The 25,124-nt window shown below is 34.5% G+C and overlaps 1 protein-coding gene across 3 annotated transcripts in view; it reads right to left on the reverse strand.

Annotated features, from left to right (window-relative positions):
* The window catches only part of GRIK2 (glutamate ionotropic receptor kainate type subunit 2), an 833,871-nt gene that overhangs the window by 26,616 nt on the left and 782,131 nt on the right, over positions 1-25,124 (reverse strand). For all 3 annotated transcript variants that reach the window (XM_069077158.1, XM_069077159.1, XM_069077157.1), the window contains one exon: positions 24,866-25,091. In XM_069077158.1, the coding sequence (XP_068933259.1) occupies positions 24,866-25,091 (226 nt within the window). The remainder of the gene's footprint in view (positions 1-24,865; positions 25,092-25,124) is intronic.

Here is a 25,124-nt window from a genome sequence, read left to right on the forward strand (position 1 = left end):
AATGAGCTGGAGAAGGAAATCGCAAACCACTTCAGTATCTTTGCCAAGAAAACCCAAAAATAGGGTCACAAAGAGTCAGACACAACTGAACAACACAACATTTATAAAGCATTTAATATAGTGCCTGGCACATGGTAAGTAGGTGCTTAATACATGCTTCTTCCCTCTCCTTCCTTTATACTCATCTGTAAAATGTGGTCAATAATAGCACACACCTCCCAGAATTGTGAGAATCAAATGGTAGGTGCTTAATACATGCTTCTTCCCTCTCCTTCCTTTATACTCATCTGTAAAATGTGGTCAATAATGTGAGAATCAAATGAGATAATATATGTAAAGTATTTTAGCAACCTTAAAGTATTTATATAATATTAATTATTACTTTTATTTTTATTAAACCAGTTTCGAACTTCAAATGCAGAACTCTTTCTGTCACACCCTTTTGTCTCTAATCCATTGTAATCTATAACACCATCACAAAACTGGCCATTCACATCTAATTTTAGCTTCTACTAAATAGAGGAGACACGGTCATTTTTTTTTTAGTTTTAGTTAATCATTTGCTGAGTCATGCATATTCTCTACAAAATAAAGACACTTTGAAATTACAGCATCACTTCAGTTTTAATAGGAAAGTCTTCTTTTCTTCCATCTGGCCTTCTGAACAAAAGCCAACTCCACCATCTCTGCAATAACTCTTGCAGTGACAGGACTTGTAAGAAAGACAATGTCTGGCTGATAAAGCTCGATGTGGTTGCATTTCTGGAGGTGTGATTACCAAGCATGACTTCACAGGGTGGTTACTTGGAAAGCAGATTTGCAAGTATCTATCAAGTTGGGAATGAGCCAAGTAATATTTTGTGCCAGCTCATTTCTGTTCCTGGGTTATGCTGAAAGAATCACCATTTTTATTGCCAGCCTGTCATCCCTACTGAACTGCAAAAGTGTTCCAGTGTCTTCAATAATGCTATTTTTTCCCCTTAAGTTATCAACAACAAAAGACCCCCAAACTTAAGGAAATTTATGATGGGTTCAACTTGATCTCTTGCCAGACACTCTTCCTGGTCCTATTGTGGCTTGTCAATATCATAATTTGCCACTCTGAACAGAGCCTGGTTCTCCTATACATCCATGAAATAAACTACTAATGTTCTCTGTCTGATGTTCTGTTGGAATCAATCTGACATCAATGATACCCCTCATTTTCAGGGGGGTAGAAACAACATGACAGCAATTTAAAAAAAAAGAAATGTGGAATTGGTGAGAATACATTCTGGGAAAGCACTAAGAGCCAAGCCATGTTTTGGCTTTTTAATTATAACCTATCATAATTTTAATTCTAGGAAATAAGAAAATACTGAAAATAGTAATTTTTATTCTAATTTCTTTATTATGTCATGGGAGAGTTATGTTAATTTTTTTCAATGTGAGTGCTGGTTTCATGCCTATGTCAACCATGGAATGACATAATTTGTTGGACAGTCTTTACAAAAAAATTAAAGACCCCATAGAGGTTTTCTTCCTCCATGTGGTTTGAATCATTAAAGATTTAACTCTAAAAAAGCAAATAGAATGATATGGTATGAATATTGATCCATCAGTCATTAGGCATTTATTAACTATTTACTGTTTGCCAAGGACTATACCAAGCACTATGGATACCAAAAAAGCAAAACAAAAACAGTTCGTGGTTTCAAGGAGCTCGCATTCTAATGGTGGGAACCACTTATAAATAATCAGGTACATGCATGATGGGTCAGCTAGGTGGCGCAGTAGATAGAGCACAGGCTTGGAGACAGGAAGATTCATCTCCCTGGGCAAGTCACTTAACCCTATTTACTTCAGTTTCCTCATCTGTAAAATGAGCTGGAAAAGAAAATTACAAGCCACTTCAGTGTCTTCGCCAAGAAAATGCCCAAAGTGAGATCACAAAGAGGCTTAAATCATTGAAAGATGACTAAACAATAAATATACATGATATTAAAGAGCAGATAGAAAGGCTCTCTGAAAAAGGAAGGCACTAGCAGCTCCCGGTTTACAAGGAAAGGCATCCTACAGAAGGTATTTGAGCAGAAGGAAGGCAGGGAATCTAAAACATGGAAGTAAGGAGAAAGAACATTCCAGGCATTGGGGACAGCTTACACAGGCAGCAAGACAGAAGATGGAGTATCTTCTGTGAGAATAGCAGGTAGGCCAATACAACTGGATTTTTTTTTAGGTCAATTAGGGTCAATTGCCCAAGGTCACACAGCTAGTAAATGTGTCAAGTGTCTGAGGTCACATTTGAACTCAAGTCCTCCTGACTCCAGGGCTGGTGCTCTATTCACCATGCCACCTAGCCACCCCACAATTGGATCTTAAAGTGTGGAAAGGCATAAAGATTGGAATGTAGTAAGTGAATTTTAAGTGGACTTTATATTTGATCTTGGAGGCTAAAGGGGGACATTGGAATTTACTGAGTAGGTAGGGGCTGTCATGATCAGAAGGTGTGAATGCGTATTGTGTTAGCTGAGACAAGAGTGATTGGGAACAGGGAGAGACTTGAGGCATGGAGACCAACCAAGAAACCATAGTCCATGTATGCAATTGTACTAGTGTGAGGTGACAAAGTCCTGAATTAGGGTGGTGGACATGTGACTAAATGCATAGATAGAGAGGTAATGAAGGTAGGAACAGTATCTGGCAAAAAAAATATTAATTATATAGAGACCCTGTGTGCTCAGTACACTCCTATTTGCAATCTTTATAAAGATGCTAAGAAGTGAGGCTGGGAAGGGAAGGTGGGACTATAACGTATCAGAAACTGGCTGAGAGATATAGCTGGGCTACAAATTTCAAGGTGGCTTTTGGGAGAAGGAAATAAGCACTTACTGTGTGTCAGGCAAGAAAACCCTAGGACATCATTGGTGTCTACGGGGTCACAAAGAGTCAAACATGACCAAATAATTAAGCAACAATGTGTCAGATACTGTGTTAAGCACTTTACAAATATTATCTCATTTGATCCTCACAACAACCTGGAGAGATAGATGTTAGTTAATATTATCATTTCTATTTTTATACTTGAAGTAACTGAGATAAACACAGGTTAAGTGACTTGCTCAGGGTCATACAACTAGTAAGTGTCTGAAGCTGTATTTGAACTGAGGTCTTCCTGATTCCAAACTCAATACTCTATCCACTGAGCCATCTAGCTACCTAGAGGAGATAGATATAAGGTATTTCTTAATACCTTGAAAGAAACATATAAATGTAAACTGTGAGCCTCCCTAGTTTGTCAGAGAATGCCAATTTAAAAAATACAGACCCAGACATGTTTTAAGTTTATTCAGGGGTTTGTTGTACCTTATGTTGTTTCATATTCTTGCTATTAATAACACATTTTATAAGTAATTTTTACAGATTAATATCACAGTTTACCATGGACGTCAACCTCAACCCCATTCTCTCATTCACTCCCTTCCCCTCCATGTCAAAGAATTTACTATATTTTTTTCAATTGTACTTTTTTGAAATCCCTTGAATACAACCCCTTATAGCCCCACTGAAGTTCCATCCTTTACTACCTCTAATCAAGCTTGTGTCAAATATTTCCAATTTTCAATCTATCCTCTACCTAACAGTGAAAATAATCTTTCCATAGCACAAATCAGTCTCCTACTCTAGAATCTTCAGTGGCCTCTAAGGTAAACGACAGACTTCTCAGATATTAGAATCTTTCCTAGCCTGTTTTCATCCTACCTTTCCAGAATTCTTCATACACTCTATGATCCAGCCAAGTCAGTAAACAAATCCACTCAACTTGGCATTACATCCCCCACCATCACGTGCTTTTTTGAAAGTTGCCTTAGCATGTTTGCCCTCTTTGCCTCTCTCAAAACGTCTTAAATTCTTAAGATTCATATACGCCATCTCATTTAAATAAAATTTCCTGCTTCTCCAATTATATCTCCTTGACTTATTCAAATTTAAACTGTATCTTTTTAGCTCATTGTATATTGTATCTCCTACTTCCTAGGCAGTGTATGAACTTTTTTGAGGTCAGATGCTGGTCTTGGTTTTGTTTTGCTTTGTCTTTTATCTTTCATACTTAGCAAATAATTTTGCACATGGTAGGAATATTGACAATCATAAAATTCTTCACGTGATAATATTGAGGGTTCTTCTATGTACCATCCCACTGAAAAGAAACAGGTTGCTAGGCTACCGACTACAGTAGTTCCATGTAGTGATGATTCCGTCAAATAACTAACTCAAGGTCCCTGGAGAGCAGAAAGTATTCTAAGAAAGCTTGTCTTGCATATTTAACTCAGACACAAAGACAGCATATGTCACATGCATATTTTTGAACTGAAACTAAAATATATTTTGTAGAATGTTTTTGCTACCCACAAACATTCTTCAAAAGGTAATGTGAATAAATATTAGGTCTAACAATTTGATCTTAGAAATTATGTTTTATAAGAACCTTTTCCAAAAGTTAAAGAAAAAAATTTAAGAATCTTGAGTGTAGAAAGAATAGCAGTTTGTTTTTTATGTAGCATACCCATATACTCATTTTTATCAGATATTTAATGTTATTTCAGCTAAATAAATGGTTTAAGTCAAATGGGCTACTTTTGACTGGATTAGTTGGTCCATCCACCTAAAACAGTACAGTCATTTCTATACAAAAAAACAAACAAACAAAAAGAACCATTTCTCCATACCATTGCCCCTAAAGACAAAATAGACATTTTGTTGACTTGAATTGAAAGATGTGGCTCTTGGTTAGACATTAGAATAATAGGAAATAGGGAGCCCTGGAGGCTTTGAAGCAAAGGAATGACATATATACATAAGGAACTGTACAGATACAAGGTTATTATGCCAGTTGAATGAATAATAGATTGGAGGAAGAAGAAAGGGGAAATGGGGAAAAGTACAAGGAATCTAGTAACTATTACAATAGTTCATGTGGGTGGTTATGAGGATTCATACTAGAATGAAAGCAGTGAAACAAAAGGAAGAGGGGTAAATATGTGAACAATTACAGAGGAACAATTGGAAGGATTTAATGACAAGAAATAAGAGGTGAGGGAGTAGGGCAAATCAAGATAACCCCAAAAATCTGAACTTGGATGATAAAGTGAAGGACAATGCCATTGATAAAAATAGTGAAATCTAAACAGGAAAACATGTTTAAGAGGGGGTCTGGTTGTGGACTATAAACTTAATTTAGGATATGATGAATTTGAGGTGGGAAATAATCTTTAAACATTTGAATATGCAGTTCTAGAACCCAGAAGAGAGGTAAGAACTGAGCAAATAGATTATTAACCATCTTAAAAGATCTGACAGTTTAAACCACAGGAGAAAGAAACTAAATTACTGAGTGAAAGAACAGAATAAGGTCAAGGACGGAAACTTTGGGAATGAAACAGAGGAAGAATGCTTTAGAGTAGTAGAAGAAGGAGGACAGAAAACTGAATCGTTAACAATGCTGGCCTATAGAGATAGTTTGTCACATAGAACTCCCTGAAATGAAGAGCAATGGTATTTTATTTTCTAAACCTTTGTCTCACTAACATCCAACACACTGTCAAACACATAACAGGAACTTAATGAATACTTATTGAATGAAATTAAGTGGTATTCTATTGGCTCTGATGTTTTCTACCTGTATAACTCTAGATAAGACATTTAAGTTTCTTAGGCATTAGTTCTTCATGTTTCAGTTAAGGAGTTTGGACTAGATAGATGCTAAGATCCCTTTTCTGGTCTAGACTGGTGTTCCTATGATCTATTATTAAATTCTTGGGTGTGTGTGTGTATATGTGTGTGTGCGTGTGTGCATGTGTGTGTGTGTGTATGTGGTCACACCAATTTAATATTACTCTACTATGGAGGTAGAATGGCTTAGTGAATGAAAAGTTATCCTTGAAATCAAGAAGAAATTAGTTCAAGTTCTATCTTTCACACATACTGGTTACATAACAATGGGCAAGTTACTTAACCTTTACGTGCCCTCAATCAAATCTCTGAGGTTATAAGTGGCAGATTGGAATGGTTAGACAGATTCTCCATTGCCAGAGTTTCTTGTATGATGAACTCAAAGGTTCTACTTCACCATTAAGTAGAACTTTGTCTGAAAGAAACTTTTGCTACTACTTTTAATCTTGGTCAACCAGTGAATGTTTTAAAACTTATTTAGGTTTTGGTTGGTGAAATTTGATGTATGTGTTTAGTCTTCATATTTCATCTCCCCACATTAACTTTGCATATCATTCCTTAACTTTTTATATCAACCTTCATGGAAAATCTGATACATATCTTAATGACTACTTCCCTTGCTGACCTTGTCAAGTTTGTGTCCATGAAACAAATGTATTAAAATGGATCTTATAAAATGTTTAAATTGCTAGTTTTGATAAGAGAGCCAAACACGATCTATTTACCATATCAACTTAGATTATCATTTTAAGACATAGTCAAACTGTTAATAAACTTTCTGGAAAGCCTTAGTATGGATGGCTTATTTCTACACTCAAATACTGAAATATTTTGGTTATTGGTTAACAAGGAAAGGTATAAGCAACTGATATTTTCACGATAATATTTGAAATTGTTTTCCCAGGAGATATAGCTGCATTGGTTGCCAAGTTCAAAACCTGCTCCTGAATAACTTGAATTAGTTTCTTCAAACAATGTTGATACTGCAATGTGGTTTCCCATTTCTAGTTAGAAAGCTTGGCTGCAAACATGTAATCCTAATTTGATGGTTGAATCCCAACTTTAATTGCAGTAGTATATGAATTAGAAGAATATTATAGGGAGGATATTGCAAGATGTTGTTTGGTTGTTTTTAGAGTATGTCTAACTCTTCATGACCCCCTTTGGGATTTCCTTGGCAAAAATATTGGAGTTGTTTACTATTTCTTTCTCCAGTTTATTTTACAGATGAGGAACTATATCAAACAGTGTTAAGTGACTTGTCCAGGGTCACACAGCTAGGAAGTGTCCAGATTTGAACTCAGAAAGATGAGTCTTTCTGACTCCAAATCCAGTGTTCCATCCACTAAGCCACCTAGCTAACCATTTGCAAGTTACTATTTGTTCTTGGTTTGTTTGGTATTTTTAATTTTTTTTTGGAAACCAACAGTTGCATTTTAGGATAACCTTGTTCCTTGGAGGTAACATGGTGCAGTGGATAAATCAGTAGGTTGGGTGTCAAGGGACCTAGGTTTACATCTGAGGTCTGACTACCACTTTCTTCCTGTGTGACCTTTAGATAACTTAGTTCACACATATGCATGCCATTTTCCCATCTGTAAAAAATAAAGAGTTTGGACTCAATGACTGCTATGATGCCATCTAGCTCTAAAGCTATGATTCTATTCAAAGGAGACTTTCAACAATGCTTATTGTATACAACAGCATGTATAAGAAAGTGTGGAGAGATAGCAATGCTGCATTAAATCCACAGAATTAACTAATCCAAGAGTGAAAGTCATATAGTGCTACTGGAGTATTATTGTGATAGAAATTAGGCTTAACCAAATATAAGCCTAGGAGGTAAATAATACAGATTTATCTGTAGTGGCAATATATGGAATGCATCATCAAATGGGATGCATTACAAAACGAAAGATCCCTAGACACAGCAGTTTGGTAGACCAGGTTCCAGTTCTAGCTCTGACATCCAATTAACCTTGGGCACGTCACTTAAGCGAGAGGTACAATTTCTTTATGTATAAAATGGGCTTGATACTTGTTCTTAACAACCTCAAAGTATTGTTTTGTGGGCTTGCTAATCTTTGACTCTTTGTGGGTACATAAACGGGATTTATAATGTTAATATCATTTTAGGATTTTTGCAAAGAAGCTGTGATGTGATAGAATAATGATTATAGGACTAATCAGAAAACTCAAGTTCTGGCTGTTGCTCTACCAAAAAGAGACCTCAGGCAAGTCATTTAGCCTGTATGAAGTTCAGTTCCTTCACACATATAATGGTGATGATAAGGTCTGACTACCCTTCAGGGTGACTGTAAGGATCAAATCAGGTAGTGGATGTAGTGGAGTCAGGAAGAATTGAGTTTTAATATGGCCACAGACGCTTGCTAGCTGTGACCCTGGGCAAGTCATTTAATCTGTTTGCCTCAGCTTCCTCATCTGTAAATTGGGGGTAATAAAAACATCCACCTCCCAGGTTGTGAGGATTAAATGAGATAACAATTGTAAAGGATTTAGCACAGTGCTTAGCACATATAAATGCTAGCTATAATAACAATGACAATGATGATGATGTTAATTACAAAAATTCCACTGCTTAGATTGAAATTTTCACATTTTTCCAGTGCTAGCTGATACTCAGTATAATCATTTTATGTAAAGAATACATTTCCAGATTGTCTCTTTGCCTATATCATTACTATAACCCTGAAAACAAATCAAGTTTTGTTTGTTTTACCAGCTCACAAGTTTTCTTTTATTATGTTTCTATATACCAGGAAGGCACAAAAGTCTCAAATGAAATCAGCATTGCTTTTTTAACTTCAGGTGAATGCTTATTGATGAAAGAGTGGCTTTTTAAAAAGGTTCACAGCAAGTTACCAAACTCTGAAGCTGCTGCAGAGTGCACTGAAATCATTCTAACCATGCTGTGGTCATCTCCCATTTTTTCCTGTCAAAGCTTTTACTTTCAGCTTTGGCTTCTGCAATCTGAAATCAATTTTAAAGGTCAGAAGGAAAAGTAATTGTTTTATCCTTCTTTATGGAGAAATTACATGCATCCTAGAATAACTGCATTGGCCCTGCACAATCACATTTGAATGTCTTCTGTCCCAACCGACTACTCTACTCTCAACATTCATACTGTAGAGTAACAAGTTGCATCCAATTAATCAAGTATATTATATTAATGTTATCATTTTAATGCTTATTAATGTTCTGTGATTTTATGGCTTTTTATGCTTCTTAAAGTTATATAGGGTGATTAAAATGTACACAGGTATATATACACATTATTCATTCTAAAATACATTTTGAATTTTCTTCCCTCTTCAATATACTCTTCTTAGGAAAAAAAAAAACATGAACATGCTGGGGCAGCCAGGTGGCACAGTGGTACAGCACCGTGCCTGAAGTCAGGAAGACCTGAGTTCAAATCTAGCCTCAGACACATAATTGCTGTGTGACACTGGACAAAGTCACTTAATGCTACTTGTCTCAGTTTCTTAACTTGTAAAAATGAGTTGGAAAAGGAAATGGCAAACTACTCTAGTATCTTTGCCAAGAAAACTCGAAATGAGGTCATGAAGAGTCAGACACAGCTGAAATTACCAAATGACAAAAACCTTAATATACTGCCTCTATGACTGTACAAGTCACTTCACTTTTGTGTTCCACGATTTTATCATTTGTAAAAAGATGCAACTAATCAGATAAACTCTAACATCTTCTGCAACTCTAAAATTCCGGGGTTCTATCATGTTGAAGAATATAACTGACTCAACAATTGAGAAAGATTCCCCAACATATCTTCCCATTCTAGATAGCTGGCAAATCCTTGGAGTTCAAATGGATAGAGTCATATTGTCCAACCCTTTCATCTTAGACAGAAGGAAACGGAGAGAAAGGAAGCTTAAGTAACTTAGTCCAGGTCACAAAATATCTGAGGTGGAATTTGAACCCAGATATTTTGACTCAAAAAACTCTAATACTTTCCACTATAGTGCACTGGCTTATTAGTGAACTTTAGCATCTCCTATCAGATTTTTATATGACTTTTAGTGCTGCTGTCATTTTGTTATGAAACTTGATGGTGATATTTTTATGTTCTTAATTAAAGGCAATCCAATCAAAGAACATAGCTTTGCATTACACTCCTTGTTGCTGAATATAAATAATCTATAGCTTTATTTTTTTCAGTTTTATCACTTCTCCAATCATCTGTACCAATTTTGGAATATGTCCCATACGAGCCTCTCAGTTTACATTAATCCCAAATTGTTGTTTTAAGGAACTTTAATACTAAGTTTATTAAACTAAACTGAAAAACATATCAGAGTATCAGAGACCCAGATATGTATCCTCAATTTCTAGGCTTCCTTGAATCACTGAACTTGATATTTCAGTGGAGCTATGACCTTATAAAATCATAGGACTTCAGAATTGGAAGGAGTCTCAGTGACTAGCTAGTCTAAATCACATATGAACAAGAATCTTCACTACATTATGGAAACACTCTCTCTTTGAACACACTTTTGTAAGCTGCTTAGAAGATTCAACCTCTGAGATAATGGCAGATTTGCTTAAAGAAGAAATAGGCATCTAGATTATGAAAAACTCTATTAGAACAATGTCTAACTGCATAGAATAAATCTCAGAAGTTGCCTTTTGTTCATACTCTGTGTTTCTTGTCTAGAAAAGTACCATCTGACTGATAAAGAAGAGAGGAAAGGTGGAAAAAAGTTAATAGCATATAATGGATATATATATTCTGTTCCTGATATTGATATACATTCACTAAGCACCTTAAGTAAGTATGTTAGTAAGCATGCTTAAATGGGCAGCCAGGTGGTACAGTGCATAGAGCACAGAACCGGGAGTCAAGACAACCTGAGTTCAAACCCAGCCTCAGACACTTACTAGCTGTGTGATCCTGGGCAAGTCACTTAACCCTGTTTGACTCAGTTTTTTCTTCTGTGTAATGAGCTGTATAAGGAAATAACAAACCTCTCCAGTATCTTTGCCAAGAAAACCATAGATGGAGCCACAAAGAGTCTGATATGACTGAAATGACTGAACGTCAACACAGTATGGCACTAAAATCCTACTCCCTACAATGCAAGTGACCATCAATTCTCTTTCCAAAGACCTCCAATATAATGCAAACAGGGGAAAACCCATTAAATATCTCCATTAGTGAGGAAGTTATATGATTTGGAGGAAGTGCTAAGTGTTAGGAAAGTTTTTGTTAATTTGTTTGTTTTTCCTAATATGAAATTTAAATTTGACTCCTAGTCACTTCTTCCCATTGCTCCTACTACTGCCCTCTGGGGCCAAACAGAAGAATCTAATCTTTCTTCCACATAGTAACTTCTCCAATACTTAAAAGTAGCTATCATCTTCCTCTTGAGCTTTCTCTTTTCTAGACTAAATATCCTTAGTTCATCTAAGCGATCCTTCATATAGTAGGAACTCAAAGCACTCCATTGTTGCCTTTCTATGGATGCTCTTCCCGTTGTAAATTTCCCTCCAAAAATGTGGGTGTTTTCTCAATTTTGGATACTACATGAGTAAGGGTATGCCCTCCACCTGTGCAGATTACAACTCTTTCATACCTCATCCTATGCAATATTTGACATCTTTCAGGGAATTGTGAAATGGTAAGGCTATGGTCCATTGTAGAACATTACTTATGAAAGCTTCCTTGTTCTTTACTAATAGGGGCCCTTCTATTTCTTAAAAATACATGATCCTAAGATCTATAATCATTCAAATGAGAAGTATAGTGAAGTGGATGGAGAGTCAGCCTTCGAATCTATAAGATGTGGGTTCAAGTTCCACCTTTAATATACTGTGCATACACCATCCTGGGCAAGTCATTTAAATTCTCAGTGATCCAGGCATTTCTCTTAGACTGTAAGTTGCAGAGAAGGTATCTGCCTGCATACACAGAGGGAGTTTCCTATACCAAAGAAATTACAGGTCCATTACCTATCCCTATTAAGATCATATGTTTTCATGTGGCATTCTCTAGGGAATATGTATTATATAGCTGAAGAATGATTGAAGCATGCAGCAGCCAGAGTAAACTCCCTTGCTACTTTCATTGCATAGCTAAACTATTGTGTCAGTCAAGACTAAAAGATGTGACATCAATGAATGATCTAATTTTCCTAAATCAATGTGCAATCATCACACAAAGGCATTGAGTTAACAGAATCTGGGATTTACCCAAAACTAATGCAGACATATTGATGAAATTTAGATAAATGTCTATTTTCAAAGTCAATAACTCTTTGATTTTGAACAAAGGTGTGTTTCTCTCTTCTGCAAATGTCCCTTTAGCTACATTATGGAAACACTCTCTATTTGAAGACACTTTTGAAGATAGCTTAGAAGCAAGTATGTGACATAACAGATAAGAGTACTGGGCCTGGAGTCAGAAGATCTGAGTTCAAATTTGATCTCATACATTTTACTAGCTGGGTGGCACTTGCACCTATTTTAGGAAGTAATAAACCAAGGAAAATGCTTGTGACAGTACTTTCTTCTGAACACTAGGTACCCTTTCTCTACTTGCCTTTAAAAAATAATTTTGAAGGAAGCATATGAGACCAAAGATTTAACCAAATAAGCAAACCAACCCAACTATATGCAAGGTAAATACATTAAAAATATATGTTTCAAAAAGAAACATGTGGGCTTGGGTCCTAATAGGCTAAAATTTATAATGATACAAAGTCTAGACTCTATCTGCCCCCTTTCCCAATTCCTCACTCTCACGTCAGGGATAATGACTTTTATTGATTTGTATGATAAACTTCTTTTCTCTTTAATTCTTTCAAATTTTAAAATATAAACACAGAAGCACAAAATCACTTTCCAAGCATTTGAAGAATGCTGCTCATGTTATAAAAGAATGGAATTCGTTTTTATCCAAGGTTTGACCTGCAGAGAGATACATAATTTGCATCCATTTTTGTGCATTATGTTCAACTAATGAAGACAAATGTATTCATTCATTTTAGAGAAACTGAAGAACTGAAGGCCAGCAGTTTTATGCATATGTAATGATGAATATCACAGTGCTTATTATGTGATGGATTAAGAATAGTGGAGATGGACTGTGAGCAAAGAAGGGGAAAAATTGCTTCTCCTACTGACTTCTATTTTTATAAACACTGTCATCTGTCTTAAACAAATAGCACAGCTCTTCTTTTACCAATTGTAACTCTTTTGTTATCAGAAAATGAGGAAACTAGAGAGCTATAGAATATGCTTTAAAAAAATCAAAAAATCTAATTGAATCTCAAATTGCCTTTATGCCATATATTCCTAATATTTCATCTTTTTTCTTTACCATTTTCTCTCATATGTAACAAAACAATACATGCATTTATATATGCATGTATATGTGTATATGCACATATATTTGTATGATTTTATGAAGAGGCATGGATGTTTTGAGATATAGTGATTTCACTCACAGATGAGGAAAGTCTTTCTACCACCAAAAGTAGGAATCTTCTCTACAATTTATAATCTTAAGAGTAGAGCTGAAGGCATTGAAAGTAAGTAACTTACTCAGGGTTACAAAGCAACATGAATCAACAGCTAGTCATGCTTCAAAGCCAAATTTCTATTCATATAAACAGCTTCAAAGATAAATTTCTATTCATTACACCTGTCTTTTTGCTTCTCTCCCTCTCCAGCTTTTCTGTGTCTCTTAATTTCTCTATTTCTTTGTCATTGTGTGTCTTTTTAGCTCTCCCCAGTCCAAAAAAATAAAAAATAATAATACTTCTAAAGCACCAAATAAATATGGTATTCTTAAAGGAGTTCCAATCACCAGCTATTAGACAGCATTCTGGCAAAATTATCTGTAAGAACTTAGCTCTCTTTTCTTAATGGAAAAATATCTCTATAAAAAGTAGAATCTTATATCATTAACGACTTTAACAGACAAAAGGATAGATTACCTACTTGCAAAAATGTAACTGATGAGAACAGAGAATTATTTCTTGGTGGGGAGGTGGAGTTATGCCTTTCTTGAATAAAATTTTATGTTTGCAATGTTCTTTAAAAATATTTTATTGGGTGTGGAGACAAGATGGTAGAAAGAAACCAAGACAACAGGAGATTTCGCCAGTTTCCCTCAGAAACACCAAGATAACTTTAAAAGACTTCAAGAAAGTTCTGTTTCACTTGGGAAAAAAGGAAACAGCCCATTGCAGTTATCTGGCCAAGCCAGTGAGAGGCTCTCAGTCATAGCACAGATCAGTTCCTGAGGAACTACCATTCAGGCTCAGCAAGTCAATAGCACAGCAGGCCAGCAAGGAGGCCTCCAGACCCTGTGCAGCAATCAAACCACCAATTCTGGAACCCAGGGCACAAAGGTGAAACAAGGCCAGGCCGCCTTAGTACAGTGGGCAAGCCACTCACCACAGAGGCCCCAATGAAAAAACCAATGATAAGGCCCCTGACCCCTACTGCAAGAAGCTTGAGATAGTGCCTCCAAAATGTCCTCTTGGAAGAGCTAAAAGAATGAATAAAATGATGCAATTAAAAAAAATAGAATTGGTCAAGTGGAAGCTAATGACTCTATGGAACAAAGAATCAGTCAAACAAAATTAAAAGAATGAAAAAATTGAAGGAAATATAGAATACTTTATTGAAAAAACCAGTGACCTGGAAAATAAATGTAGGAGAGATGATTTAAGACTTAGAGAACTAGCTGAAAGCCATGAACAAAAAAAAAAAGAAAGAAAGAAAGAAAAGGAGAGCCTAGACAGAATTTTTCTTTTCTTTTCTTTTCTTTTCTTTTTTTTTAAAGCAATCAGGGTTAAGTAACTTGCTCAAGGTTACACAGCCAGTTATTTCTGGGTGTGGTGCTAAGTATCTGAGCCCGGATTTGATCCCCAGGTCATCCCGACACTGGGGCTGGTGCTCTTACTTGCTGAGCCACCTGGCCACCCCTAAGCAATTGGGGTTAAGTAACTTCCTCAAGGTTACATAGCCAGGTGTTTCTGGGTGGGTGCTAAGTGTCTGGGCCTGGATTCGATCCCCAGGTCATCCCGACCCTGGAGCCGGTGCTCTTACTTGCTGTGCTACCTGGCCGCCCCTTGACAGCATTTTTCAAGAAATTAACAGGGACAACTGACTTGGTATTCTAGAATCAGAAGGAAAAATAGTTATTGAAAGAATCCACAAATTACCTCCTGAAAGAAATCCCAAAATGAAAACTCCAAAAAATATTGTAGCCAAATTCCAGAACTATCAGGTCAAGTAGAAAATACTACAAGCACTCAGGAAAAACAAACAAGCAAATCCAATTCAAATATCAAGGAGCTACAGTAAGGATTACACAGGACTTAGCAGCTTCTATGTTAAAGCATCAGTGGGCTTGTAATATATTCTGAAAGGCAAAAGATCTTGGATTACAACCAAGAATCAATTATCTAGCAAAACAGAATGATCTTTCAGGGGAAAAGGTGGACTTTCCATGAAAAAGGAGACTTCCAATTATTCCTAATAAAAAGACCACAGCTGAGCAGAAAATTTGATCATCAAATATAAGACTCAAGAGAAGTATAAAAAGGAAAACAGAAAAGAAAAAAAGAAACATGGCATTTAATGAGGTTAAACTGTTAACATCCCTACATGAGAAGATGAGAGTTGTTTCATAAAAACTATATCTCTATTAAGGAAGGCAGAAGTAGTATACTTAGAGGGTGAGTGTATATGTTGACTTTGACTTGATGATATAAAAATAATTAAGGGGTTAAAAAAAAGGATTTTGCTGGAAGAAAAGGAAAGGAGGAGGCAGACTGGGGTAAATTATATCACATGAAGAGGTATGAAACATCTATTACAGTAGAGGGAGAGAAGGGAGGGTTTGAGTAATGTTTGAACCTTACTCTCATCAGATTTGGCTCAAAGAGGGAATAATGTGCACATTCAGTTGGGTAGAGAAATCTATCTTACCCAATAAGGAAATAGGAGGAAAAGGGGGAAAGAAAAGTAAAAACGGGAAAACAGGATGGTAGAGAAATACACAGTAATCATAACTGTGAATGTAAATGGGATAAACTACCCATAAAATGGAAGCAGATAGCACAGTGGATTGAAAAACAGAATCCTGAAATATGTTGTTTACAAGATAACACATCTGAAACAGAGATATACAAACAAAGAGTAAAGGTAAAAGGCTGGAGCAGAATATATTATGCTTCAGCTGAAATAAAAAAAAAAAAGCAGGGGTAGCAATCCTGATCTCAGATAAAGCAAAAGTAAAAATAGATGTAATCAAAGAGATAAGGAAGGAAACAAGATCTTGCTAAAAGCTAACAAAGAGAATGAAGTAATATCAATACTAACCATACATACAACAAGTGGTATAGCATCCAAATTCTTAAAGAAGAATTTAAATGAGTTTTAGGAAGAAAGAGAGGGCCAAACTATAGTAGTGGAGGACTTCAACCTCTTCCTCTCAGAACTAGCTATATCTAAACACAAAATAAAGAAGAATTAAGTTAAAGAGGTGAAGAAAACTTTAAAAAATTTATATATGGTAGACCTCTGGAAAAATTCATTGGGGATATAAAGGAAAAAATATATATATATATATATACATATCTTCTCAGCAGGATATGGCACCTACACTAAAATGACCATACATTAAGGCATAAAAACCTCACTACCCAATGTAGAAAGGCAGCAATATTAAATGAATCATTTTTCAGATCATGATTCAATAAAAATTATGTGTAACAAAAGGGCCATGGATAAAAAGGCTAAAAAACAATTGGAAATTAAATAATCTAATCCTAAAGAATGAGTGGGTCAAACAACAAATCACAGAAACAATAATATCATCAAAGAAAATGACAATAATGAGACAGCATATCAAAATTTATGGGATGTAGCCAAAGCAGAACTTTGGGGTAATTTTATATCTCTAGATGCTTACATGAAGGAAAAAGAGAAAGAGCAGATTAATAAATTGGGCATGCAATCAAAATAACTGGAAAAAGAACACAGTAAAAATTCCCAATTAAATACCAAATTAGAAAGTCTGAAAATCAAAGGAGAGATAAATAAAATTGAAAGCAAGAAAAATATTGAATTAAAAAATAAAACTAAGAACTGGTTCTGTGGGGAAAAACAATAAAATAGATAAATTTTCTGATAATTGGATTTTTAAAAAAAGAAAGAAAAAACTAAATTACCAGTATCAAAAATGAAAAGTATAATTCACCACCAACAAAGAAATTAAAGCAATAATTAGAAGATATTTTGTCCAATTGTATGCCAATAAATGACAATATAAATGAAATGGATAAATATTTACAAAAACATAAATTTCCCAGATTAACAGAAGAGGAAATAAAATACTTAAATAACTCCATTTTAGAAAAAATAAATTGAGCAAGCCATCAATGAACTTCCTAAGGAAAAATATCCAGGATCAGATAGATTTACAAGTGAATTCTACCAAATATTTAAAAAACAATTAATTTCAATACCATATAAACTATTTGGAAAAATAGGTGGAGTTCTTCCAAATTCCTTTTATTACACAAATACAGTGCTGATACTTAAACCAGGAAGAGTCAAAACAGAGAAAGAAAATTATAAACCAATTCCCCTAATGAATGTTGATGCAAAAACATTTAATGAAAATATTAGCAAAGAGATTATAGCAATTTATCATGATGATAATACACTATGACCAGATGGGATTTATAACAGGATTGCAGAGCATGTTCCATATTAGGAAAACTATTAGTATAATTGACAATATCAATAATAAAACCAACAGAAATTATATATCTCAATAGATGCAGAAAAAAATCTTTTGGCAAAATACAGCACCCATTCCTATCAAAAGCACCAGATAGTATAGGAATAAAAGGAGCTTTCCTTGAAATGATAAGTAGCATCTATCTAAAACAATCAGCAAGCATTATATGTAATAGGGATCAGCCAAAAACTTTCTCATTAAGATGGAGGAGGGAGGTTGGAACAGGATGCCCATTATCACCATCATTATTCGCTATTGTACTAGAAATGTTAGCTCAAGCTATAAGAGAATCTAAAGAAATTGAAGGAATTACAGTAGGCAACAAGGAAACAAAATTATCATTCTTTGCAGATGATATGATGGCATACTTAGAGAATCTTAGAGAATGAACTACAAAACTACTTAGCAACTTTACCAATATAAAATAAACACACATAAATTATCAGCTTTCCTATATAATATTATCAAAGCTCAACAAGAAGCAATGGAGAAATCCCATGTCAAATAATTGTAAACATTATAAAATATTTGGGAGTCTACTTGCCAATACAAACCCAGGAAATATATGAACACAGTGTCAAAACATTTTTCACACAAATAAAGTAAATTCTAAATAACAGGAAAAATATCAATTGCTCATGGGTCAGCCAATTTAATATAATAAAAAATGGCAATTCTACCTAAATTAATTTACTTAGTCTGTACCATATCAATCAAACTACCAAAAATTATTTTATAGAGCTAGAAAAACTAATAAAAAAATTCATCTGCAAAAACAAAAGTTCAAAAATATCAAGGGAATTAATAAAAAAAAATCAAAGGAAAGTAGCCAGATCTAAAACTATATTATAAATCAGAAATCATCAAAACTACTTGGTACTAGCTAAGAAATAGAATAGTGGACTGGTGGAATAGATTAGGTACACAAGACACAGTAATACATGATTAAAGTAATCTACTGCTTTTTTAATACAAAATCCCAGCTTCTGAAATAATAAATCACTATTTGACAAAATCTGTTGGAAAAAAATGAAAAACAGCATGGCAGAAACCATAGACCAACATCTCACACCCTATACCAATACAAAGTTTAAATGTGTACATTACTTAGACATAAAGGGTGATAACATAAGCAAGTTAGGAGAGAAAGGAGTAGTTTACCTGTTAGATCTATTGAGAAGGGAAGAATAGATGACCAAGCAAGAAACAGGAAATATTACAAAATGCAAAAGAAATCATTTTTATTACATTAAATTAAAAAGGTTTTGCACAAACAAAACTAGAGCAACCAAGATCAGAAGGAAAGCAAAAGGAGGGGAAACAATTTTTACAACAAGAGTTTCTGATGAAGGCCTCATTTCTCAAAGAACTAAGTCAAATTTAGAAGGGTATAATTTATTCCCCAAATGATAAATGGTCAAAGGATATGGGCAGTTTTTAGATGAAGAAATTAAAGCTATCTATAATCATGAAAAAATGACCTAAATCACTATTAATTAGAGAGATGCAAATCAAAACAACTTTGAGTTAACACATCACATCTATCAGATTGGCTAATATTATAGAAAAGGAAAATTATAAAATGTTGGAGAAGACTTAAGAAAACTGGAACCCTAATGCATTGTTGGTGGAGTTGTGAACTGATCCAGCCATTCTGGTGAGCTATTTGGAACTACATCCAAAGGGGAATCAAACTGTGCATTCCTTTTGATCCAGCAATATCACTATTAGGTCTGTATTCCAAAGAGATTATAAAAAGGGGGAAAGCACCTACACGTACAAAATTATTTATAGCAGCTCTTTTTATTCTGGCAAAAATTTGAAATTGAGGAGATACCAATTAAGAAGAAAATGGATGAATAAATTGTGGCATATGAATATAATAGAATACTGTTGTGTTATAATAAATGATGAGCAGGTGGATTTCAGAAAAACCTGGAAAGACTTATATGAACTGATACTGACTATGAAGTGAACAGAACCAGGAGAACAATGTATACAGTAACAACAACATTGAGCGATGATAAGCTATGATTTACTTTCTTCTCAGTAATACAATGATCCAACAGAATTCCAAAAGACTCATGATGGAAAATGCTCTCTACATCCAGATAAAGAACTATGGAGCCTGAATGCAGATTGAAACATACTATTTTCACTTTGTTTTTTGTTCTCTTTTCCCTTTTGTTTGGTTTCTTCTTTCACAAGACTAATGTGGAAATATGTGCATATGATTGCGCATTTATAACCCATATGATATTGTTTATTGTCTTCACGAGGGGGCAGGGGATGGAGGGAGGAAGAAAAAATTTGCAGATCAAAATCTTATAAAAATGAAAAAAGTATTTTATTAATAATATTTACCTCATTTTTCAACTCTTTTTTTTCCCTTGAATTTTTCCCATGAAAGGAAAGAAAAATAAAACTACACTAAACTGGAACAAAATAGCAGCCACCAGTCTGGGTGTGTTTTCCCATGCTGTGGCTTTCCTGACAGCACATGGCCTGCTGGGCCTTCTTGCCCTACTCCACAAAGTGGTACATATAATCAACACTGGAGATGGAAAGAATAAATAAATACTGACAATCAGAAAGAGGGGAAGAAATGCTTCAGAAAACATCATTAGGTAGCAATGTTCTCTTTTCTGATAAAATAGATTATTGCCTGTGGTGAAGCAAAGAAACAGCATTTTCATGGATTCCACTTTTTAAATACTCCTTAATGAAAACTGCTGTGAATTGCCATTCTCCCCTCTCCAACCTGACATTTTTTTTCTATCCTTTCCAATGTAAGGTAATGCAAAGTTCATTTAACTCAATACAAGTCAGAAGACATATGTCTTTGACAATCCACTAACCTAGTAAATGTGTCTTATTTTTAAGATGGGAAAAAAAAACTTACAAACTTTAAACTCTAGAAGGAATTTAATATTGCCCAAATGTAATTAAAGTAGCTGATGTTTACCCAACATTTACCTTCACAGTATTTGTTGCTGATTATTCCACTAAGGTATTTTGGTGTAAACAGAACCTCCCTAATTAAATAGCTTGCCTCTGACACATTCAGTTTTCCTGTTCCACAGCAATGAGACACACTCCCATTGATGAATTGTGATGACACATACACTAAATGAATCACACAGGAGAAATTACAGTACATCGCTAAACAGTGGCAGCCAAAAGCACACTTTGACTTTACTAATAAGCCAATGAATAAGGATAAAAAGTAAATGAGTTTGTTAATTTTGATGGCAGTGTATTTCTATTTTCCTTTCCAAAAGAATAATCATATTTTTAAGAAAGCGTCTCTTCTTGACCCTACAGACACACAATGTGCTTCAACAGAAAGAATATAGAGCTTCAAGACAAAGGACTTGAATTAAAATCTCAGCTCCTCTACATCCTATCTGTGTGACCTTGGACAAGTTACTGCTATCTGGGTGTCAGTTTCTTCATTTATAAAATGGGGGAGGTGGGTATAACTGATAATTTCTAAAATTTCTTCTAGTTTTAGATATATGAACCTAAGACTTGAAAACATGGACACTACACCAAGGCAGAGTTCCTATCTTTCCCATATTGGCAAAGTCTGAGAGTTTTATTTCATCCTTTTCAGAAGTGGAACTTGTGGGAATCAATCTCCCAGGAACTTGTTCCCACCTTGCCATCATCCCGACCTGTACAGTAAACTAATCTTTGATAAGAGAGAGGAAGACGTGATACCAGGATGTATTTTTCATGACTTACAATTTTTATTTGGTCAATTTTAGATAGATGATTTGGGAAATGTTTTAATATAATTTTACTATGTCCCCCTTTAAGAAAGATTTGTATTTCAAACCTCCCTCCTTCCCTATACCTGGGAAAATCATTGCGGTAAAGCAGGAATGGTGTTGCACTTAGAGCCAATGGACCCGGTTTTGAATTGTCTTACTGTCACTTACTACTTGAATGGTCTTGGGCAAGTCACTTAAACCTCTCTCAGCCTTAGTTTTTACATCTCTAAAATTGAGAAATTTTATTAAGAAGCCTCTAATTTTCTTTCTAGTTTTAAATGTGTTGTTCTATAGTTTTTAAAGGAAAGAATACAGATGATTGGATTTGCTAAGTATAATTGGGTGAAATATGATGACAGAATATTTGGCAGGTGTAGATTATTCCGTTTACCTAAAATTGTTTGTTTGGGGTTTTGGGGGGTGGGTGGGGAGTCAAGTATTTCATCTTCAACTACTATAGAACTTCATGGTATTGTGCTTATTAATGGCACAGTCAAATATAAATAATTCATGAAGTCATATTTCTAGCAGAAGTATGAAATAGCAGATCATAAATTATTGCCCGAAACCTTTTTCTCTGCAGTGAAGTCTTTAATTTAAGGGAGTGGAGTGTGAAATACCTTTTTCTACATCACACTTCTTTGATGAAATTTTATGAATACAAACTGCTTTCAAAATATGCCTATTCCAAATAACATTTTAATTGTGTTCTATATTATGAATGAATATAAAAATTTATTCATTCAAAGACTTGGCTTTAATGTTTATAAGTTAAATTTGAGGAAAACAATTAAATCGAAATGGAAGAGTAAAAAAATATCTCAAGATTCATCTCATTGTGCAAATGACCAAGCTAGTGACACCTTTGCATTCAAATTATCCTGTCCAAATACATTCCCTTTTAGATTTATGTTGAAAACAGAAAAGTAATAGATACATAAAATATATTCGTTTCTGGAATAAAAATCATTATACTGGGCATGTATTTGTTGTTATGATGAATAGGAAAATGTCATTATGATACATGCTGTGGTTCATAGATCCTTTGGTACTGAAAGTATATGGGAATGAAATGAAAACAATCATCCTGAAATAATATTAGATGAAAGCATCAGGATTTTATTTTGATCTTTTGAATTTATATGAATATGTTGATCTCTTCTATTAAAGTCCCGGGAGGCTCTATCAACAGGCTTTGAACCCCACTCACATAAAAAGATCAGATTTAAATAGTAAATACTATATTGTTTTAAGTTCATTAGTTAAAATAAAAAACAAGTATTATGCTTAAATATAAAAAAATTCTATCTAGAAGCAGTCACACAGCCAAAAAGTATATTTCTCAAAGTTGTTGCATGTTTGATTATGAATCTGAAATTGCTCAGACCTTGTCAAATGTTGGAATAAAATTCACAGTTATATAATGCCTTTGGGTTTGCAAAGTGCTTTTTTCACAGAAGCTTTGAGATAAGAAATGAAACTATAGATATATCCATTTTGCAGAAGTTATTATTTGTCTAGCATTATATAGCTAATCAATATCTAAAGTAGAATCTGAACATAGGTCTCTGTCTGGATTCCCAAGTTCTATTTTAGAAGACCATGCTATATTACTTTATTCTCACAAGAGATGTTGTTAATAACTTTGCTTTCTCTAGATAGATACAAAGAGTTGTCCAAATTCAAAGGCCTTTATCTTACAATTTGTTTTGAGATCTTGCCTGTCAACCCAAGGATATACTGAGAATTAGGTTACAGGAAATATTCAATTTATAGAATAAAGTGACTATTGGAAAAAATATATGCAAAGTTAAGCTTTATAGAATGTTATTTTCCCAACCAGAAGTATTATAAATATAAGGTATCTCACTGGAATATAAACTAAACAGGAACTCTCTCTCTCTCTCTCTCTCTCTCTCTCTCTCTCTCTCTCTCTCTCTGTCCCTCTGTTCCCCCCTCCCTCCCTCCCTCTCACTTTCTGTGTGTGTGTGTGTGTGTGTGTGTGTGTGTAAAAAATGGAGTTTATTTGTGACATGCCCATATTGTAGTATTCCAGTCACAATATGACCACTCAGAGTTGGATCCTTAGCATCAAATAGTACTACTTCTTTTAGAAGTAGTTTCAGTGTGGGAGGGGGCAATGCAGGTGCTTCATTTACGAATAATTCCAGGAATCACTGATTTTTTTTTAAACCAAGCCTTGCCATAAAGAATTATCATATTGGTACTATTGTTGGCACAAATATTTGAATTGTATAACGTCAAGAATTTAGAAAGTTTACAACCAAGTAGTTCCAGACTCTCAAGGTTTGAAACAGGTAACATTCTTATAGGGTTTACTCAAAATGAGGAATGGCTATAGTACACTCTAGTTTTTCTGAAGAACTAGCAATAGTCTAACATTTCTGAGATATAAAATGCATATTACTCTCAACTAAGCAAAGGTCAACATAAATAATTTCTTATTTAAGTCAACTTGTACTATATATATATGTATGTATATATATATATATATATATATATATATATATTGACCTTGATATAGCAGTATAGCAGTCCATTTGCTTCTTTCCTCTCTGTGTATATGGTACAGATCTCCTAAGATTTAGATGCTAAAATCCTCCCATGGCTTTCAGCAAGGCAGAATTAGACTGTGACTATTTTCTTTTAAAAGTATCATTCCCTTTTTGTAATTTAGGGAAACTTGCTCTGGTTCTGAAACTCCGACAATACAAACATATTAGCCTCTTCATCTCTAGACTTATTTAACTAGTTTTCAAGACTTTGACTCTACTTTAATTTAAATTTTATGCCGTTGGATTTTTTCAATAGAAAATTATGGATAGAAATGTCTCTGGATATTATCTAGGCCTCTTCTTTTTATGGATAAGAAAGATAAGCTTAAAAGAAATAAGATGATTTGCTCAACACAAGAAGGTAGAAAAGAACAAAGGAATGAAAGAACAAAGGCAGGATGGAAACCCTTATTGAGTACCTACTATGTCCTGGGCACTATACTAAGTAGATTAAAAACATTGTCACATGTAATGCTCACAACAATTCTAATAGTTCTAATACTGAAACAAAATGAGATTTTATGACTTTCCCAGGATCACAAAACTATTAAGTGTCAAAGGCTGAATCTGAACTCAGGTGTTCCTAACCTCAAATCTAGGGCTCTATTCACTGTTACCTAGTTATCTCAGTTAGTATTGGAACTTGGATAAGATCATAGATCTCCCAACTCAAATCTTTTTAAACTTATCCTGTATGTAGAAAACAGTAAATAAAATTATTTTAAAATGAACTATTTTTAGGAAGGAAACAGGCAATAAGAATATGCTATATTTACATACATATTTACTACTCATATAATTATTCATTCCCCATTTCCACATAATCATTCAAATTTAACCATGCAAATGTTGTCCTGCTTCTAGTTACTCCAAGAGCAATACATACTGCTGGGGTCATACAGAAAATCCTTAAAGGCATATGGAATCATAATTTTTTTCCATCCTCTAGCTGCAACTAAGATTAATGAACAAAGTACAAATAGCTGACATGAACCTACCCATGGGAGTGCCAACGCCATAACCTTTGGAGTCTATAAGGCCTCCAATCTGTGTCAGGTTACAGTTCCGCTGCGTGACAAACTCAATGGTTGTCGACTCCATTAGGAAGGCATAATCAGAGGTGAGTACACGCTGGATACCTTCTTCATTACTTTTGACAAGCACTGACTGCCTCCTGCTACTCATAAAGGCCCACATTTTGTCATAAGTGGAGATTTTTGATTTCTGCAACAAAAAAGAGGAAATTATTTTTTCTAA

This window comes from Petaurus breviceps, unplaced genomic scaffold, assembly GCF_028583685.1.
Source record: "Petaurus breviceps papuanus isolate PSGF00001 unplaced genomic scaffold, PetGlider_PUasm1.0 90977, whole genome shotgun sequence".
NCBI lineage: Eukaryota > Metazoa > Chordata > Mammalia > Diprotodontia > Petauridae > Petaurus > Petaurus breviceps.